The 4,434-nt window shown below is 37.3% G+C and overlaps 2 protein-coding genes across 2 annotated transcripts in view; both read left to right on the top strand.

Annotated features, from left to right (window-relative positions):
* Positions 1–850: 850 nt before the first annotated feature.
* LOC106878834 (uncharacterized) lies at positions 851–4,046 on the top strand. The gene is made up of 5 exons (XM_014928175.1): positions 851–929; positions 1,837–2,001; positions 2,395–2,557; positions 3,063–3,145; positions 3,945–4,046. Exons 2-5 carry the CDS (start codon positions 1,846–1,848, stop codon positions 4,044–4,046), a joined length of 504 nt encoding a protein of 167 aa, XP_014783661.1. The 5' UTR covers positions 851–929; positions 1,837–1,845.
* Positions 4,047–4,254: 208 nt separating this feature from the next.
* Positions 4,255–4,434, top strand: part of LOC106878833 (uncharacterized) — a 23,331-nt gene continuing 23,151 nt past the window's right edge. Inside the window, exon 1 of the mRNA XM_014928174.2 lies at positions 4,255–4,261. Within this exon, the coding sequence (XP_014783660.1) occupies positions 4,255–4,261 (7 nt within the window). The remainder of the gene's footprint in view (positions 4,262–4,434) is intronic.

The raw sequence follows: 4,434 nt of genomic DNA, 5'->3' as shown, positions 1-4,434 counted from the left end.
AGGCTTTGGTCGGCCCGAGGCTATAGCAGAAGACACTTGCCCAAGGTGCCACACAGTGGGACTGAACCCAGAACCATGTGGTTGGGAAGCAAGCTACTTGCCATACAGCCACTCCTTGCTCCAATGGCCCTATGATGACAGACGTCCCAGTTGTGGCCATCCTGTCTTTTGCTCAGACATCTTGTACCTGGGACTACATTATCTAAAGCATCTTTTCTTGTTGCTGGTGGTGTTTAGCCCCAGGTCAGTCCTGATCTGGCTGACCTAAGGCATTACGATCTTATTAGGTTGCACTGTCTGAGTCTTTAACCCTTCAGCATTCAAACCAGCCATATCTGGCTCAAATATTCTTGTTTTATACTGAAACCAGCCAAATCTAGCTTCTCACACCTACCCTACAATGTCATTCTAAAAATAAACAATCACATCATCAAAATCTCAAAGCTACAAGATGATGCATAACTAATTATGCATTACTAGTTCTAACAATGCATAATTATTATAACTAATATTAGCTATAATTATAACTAATGGATAAGTCTTACATTAATTATAATGTAATACTTATTCATTATATTACACTATAATTATAATACATTATATAATTATATTCATATTATATTAATCTGAATGAATAAATATTTCATTTGACAGTAATCCGAATGCTAAAGAGTTAAGATAATATGGATGATTTGAGTGAAAATTGTCTTCTATCCGTAGCAGAACTGGTGACCATGTATAACCTCATTGATAGTGTATTTTGATCCTATTTGTGTTTCAAAGAATTAATAATTCTAAGGTTCTTATCCAGAAGGTGATGTTCCATATTTCTTTATTTTTCCAGGGAAATTTCTTTGAATTTAAAAAATGGCTCCAATGTAACTGCCAGGCTGAAGTTATATATCATCTCTGATCTGAATTCGTTCAAGGTAAGATTTTCTTGTCATATTACTTATCCAGCCTTGACCACCTCCACATCGTCATCATCATCGTTTAATGTCTGTGGTCCATGTTGGCATGGGTTGGATGGTTTGACCAGGGCTGGTAAGCTGAGGGGCTGCATTCAGATTTCTTTGTCAAATATACTACTACTACTACTACTTACTACTGACACTCTGTCGGTTATGATGATGAGGGTTCCAGTTCATCCAATCAATGGAACAACCAGCTCGCAAAATTAATATGCAAGTGGCTGAGCACTCCACAGACACCACAGGGAGATTCAGCATGACACAGAATGTGACAAGGCTGACTCTTTGAATTACTGGTTTCAGCTGGCTTATCTTGGCCAATTGAGTAGATTGGAGCAACGTAAAATGAAATGTCTTGCTCAAGAAAACAATGCACTGCTGGGTATTGAACCCTTACCCTTTACGATTGTGAACTGAATGCCCTAACCACTTTGCCACACTTATTTCTTTGCATTGTTTTGAATTAATTGCATATCTTGTAGCTTCAAGATTTCAATAATGTGTTTATAATTTTAGAACAACATTGTAGGGTTGGTGTGAGGGGCTGGATTTGGTCAGTTTTAACATAAAACAGGTAGAGTATTTGGGCTGGATATGGCCGGAATAAATGCTAAAGAGTTAGAATTCAAAATTTAGCCAAAATTTCATTATTTCATTAATAAGACAAACTTTTAGTACATAGAAACTTTACGCCAAGAACTTAGGTTGTGTACCAAACGCTTTTGTTAAGTTACATACCAAAGCTCTCTTGTAAAGTTGTCTACCAAGGATCTTTTGTTCAAAACAATATAAAAAAAAAAATGCAATCCTTTAAATTGGATTTATAATGAAAATACGTTTTGTTTACTTTATTTTTTTTTTTCAGTTTTGTGTAATGAAGTCCCACACTCTATTGTCAGAGTCAAAGAGTATTGTGATTCCACCCAATGAAATCTACCCCATCACTGTTGTCTTCTCCCCAGCGCAGCCATGTTATGTCCATGGCAAGATTAACATTTATGTGTCTTCTGGCCAGTCATGCAAACTTATTGTAAGTATTTCGTATATTAATATATAATACAATAACTAAAGCACTCCCTCTCTCTTTCTTTACCTTCTAGCTATATTACCTCTTCTTCTGGTAGGCAGATTCTATCAGCCAAAACTACATAATTTCTATTGTACCATTTATATTTTGAAATGTCTCAACTGAAGATGACATGTAAAAAAAAAAAATTCCTTTTTCTCTCTTACATAATGATCTGAAACACAGGTATTAAACGCATTCAAAATACCAATATTTAGTTTTACTTTATTATAAACATCTTATATGTGTGTGTATGTATCTGTAGGTATGTATGCATGTGTGTGTGTATGTATGTGTGAGAGAGACACACACATACACACACACACATTATTTTTCTTCTCTTTCTCTTACTTTTAGATACCTTTGTCTGGGTATGGTGCCAAAAGTGATATACGGCTTGTAGAACCCTATTCTGGTATACTGGAGTTGGAACAAGCATCTGCACCCTTTGTACAAAAGACTTTTACTATTCAGAACGTTGGCTTCCGTGAAGGTTTCTTTTGTGTCAAAGTCTTCCATGGTAAGTGGCAGAATGAATGTATTTATCTTCATTAATTCATTCTTGTTGTTTATTGTTTATCGTCCCTTTTCCCATGCTAGCAACACTTGGAAAGGAACTTATTTGTGGTAAGATTATTTTGGTCAAAACTCATCCTCTTGCCAACTCCTACATGTTTTTCAAATAAGAGATTCTTTTTATTCTGCAGATCTTTGAATGTCCAGAGTGAATGGTTGTGATGTCTATTCATTTATTTTTTTTCTCTCCTTATTTTTTTTTGTGGTTGTAAGTGTGGACAACTGTAAGTCGAGGAGAAGGTGTAAAAGATAAAGGAACTCGTCTAAGAATTAGTGAGAAAGCCTTGTGTGAAAAAGAACTAAATATTTTTGTCTTTCTTTTGTCTTTCTTGGCAGTGAGAGAAATTCATAATTAGCAAATGGGAAGATGATCGATATAAGATGTATATTGTCTGTTGTATGTGGATACATTCATTGTCGTTTATTGTTTGTATTTTGTCTGCTTCCAGATCCTGAGGAAAAAGTTCTTGCTGAAACTGAAAATATCTCTGTCAAACCTGAAAATGGTATTCTGAAGCCCAATGGAAAACAGGTATGTCGTCATTTTTTGCCGTCATTGTCATCATCGTCATTTGTTGTAATTGTCGTCATTTTTTGCCGTCATTGTCATCATCGTCATTTGTTGTAATTGTCGTCATTTGTCGTCATTTTTTGCCATCATTGTCATCATCGTCATTTGTTGTCATTTGTCGTCGTCATCGTCATTTGTTGTCCTTGTCGTGTCGTCATTTGTTGTCATCGTCGTCATTTGTTTCCGTGCCACCGCCATGGGCCTCATCTCTGTACCACTGGCACGGGCCTCGTTTCCGTGCCACTGGCACGGACGCTACTTACGTGCCACTGGCACGGACGCCACTTACGTGCCACTGGCACGGACGCTACTTACGTGCCACTGGCACGGGCGTCACTTACGTGCCACTGGCACAGGCGCCACCTATGTGTCACTGGAGCCACTTATGTGTGTGTGTATGTATACATATATGTGGAAGTATGTGGCCTAGTGGTTAGGTTATTGGATTCATGATCATAAGATTGTGGTTTCAATTCCTGGAGCAGGCAATGCATTGTGTCCTTGAGCAAAACACTTTATTTCATATTGCTCCAGTCCACTCAGCTGGTAAAAATGAGGAATCCTGCAACAGTCCTGTGACCCTTCCAGGTGGGGAACATATACGCCATGGAAACCTGGAAACCAGCTCTATTAGTCTATATGGCTTGGCAAGGAACTTTACTTTTTTGCTTTATGTGTATGTGTGTATATATGTATATATATATATATGTGTGTGTGTGTGTGTGTGTGTATATATTTATTTATTTCTATTTTACTCTAGGACGTAACTTTGACATGTGACCAGGCAGCCTTATCCAGTTTACCTCTCCACGTTTCTATCTACCATGGTGACGAATTGGCTCGGCAACAAATGAAATGGTGAGACGTCCTACCTCAATTCAACACCCACTCATGTCTTGTTACTGTTTCAAAGTTAATTGTGTGACACACTTGACAACACTCGCTTGCAATGCATTCTCTAAATTTCCATTGCACTTTTTCTTGGTTTCTCTGTTCTTCTCTTGCCTCCATTTCATGCAAGTGTTGTAAGTCTTGTGACAATCTCAATGATGTTGGTATGAAGGGAATGTATGATTGGTGAGTCTCAGACAGAAAGTTTGGTTTTGGGGTTAGCTACATACAATATGTATGTATGCGTGTATGTGCACATACACCTATATATGTATGTGTGTGTGTGTATATATATATATATGTATATATATATATATATATATATAAATGTGTATATATACACACACACACACACACAC

The sequence above is a fragment of the Octopus bimaculoides genome, chromosome 25 (genome assembly GCF_001194135.2).
Source record: "Octopus bimaculoides isolate UCB-OBI-ISO-001 chromosome 25, ASM119413v2, whole genome shotgun sequence".
NCBI lineage: Eukaryota > Metazoa > Mollusca > Cephalopoda > Octopoda > Octopodidae > Octopus > Octopus bimaculoides.
This window is presented reverse-complemented; position numbering and strand designations above follow the sequence as displayed.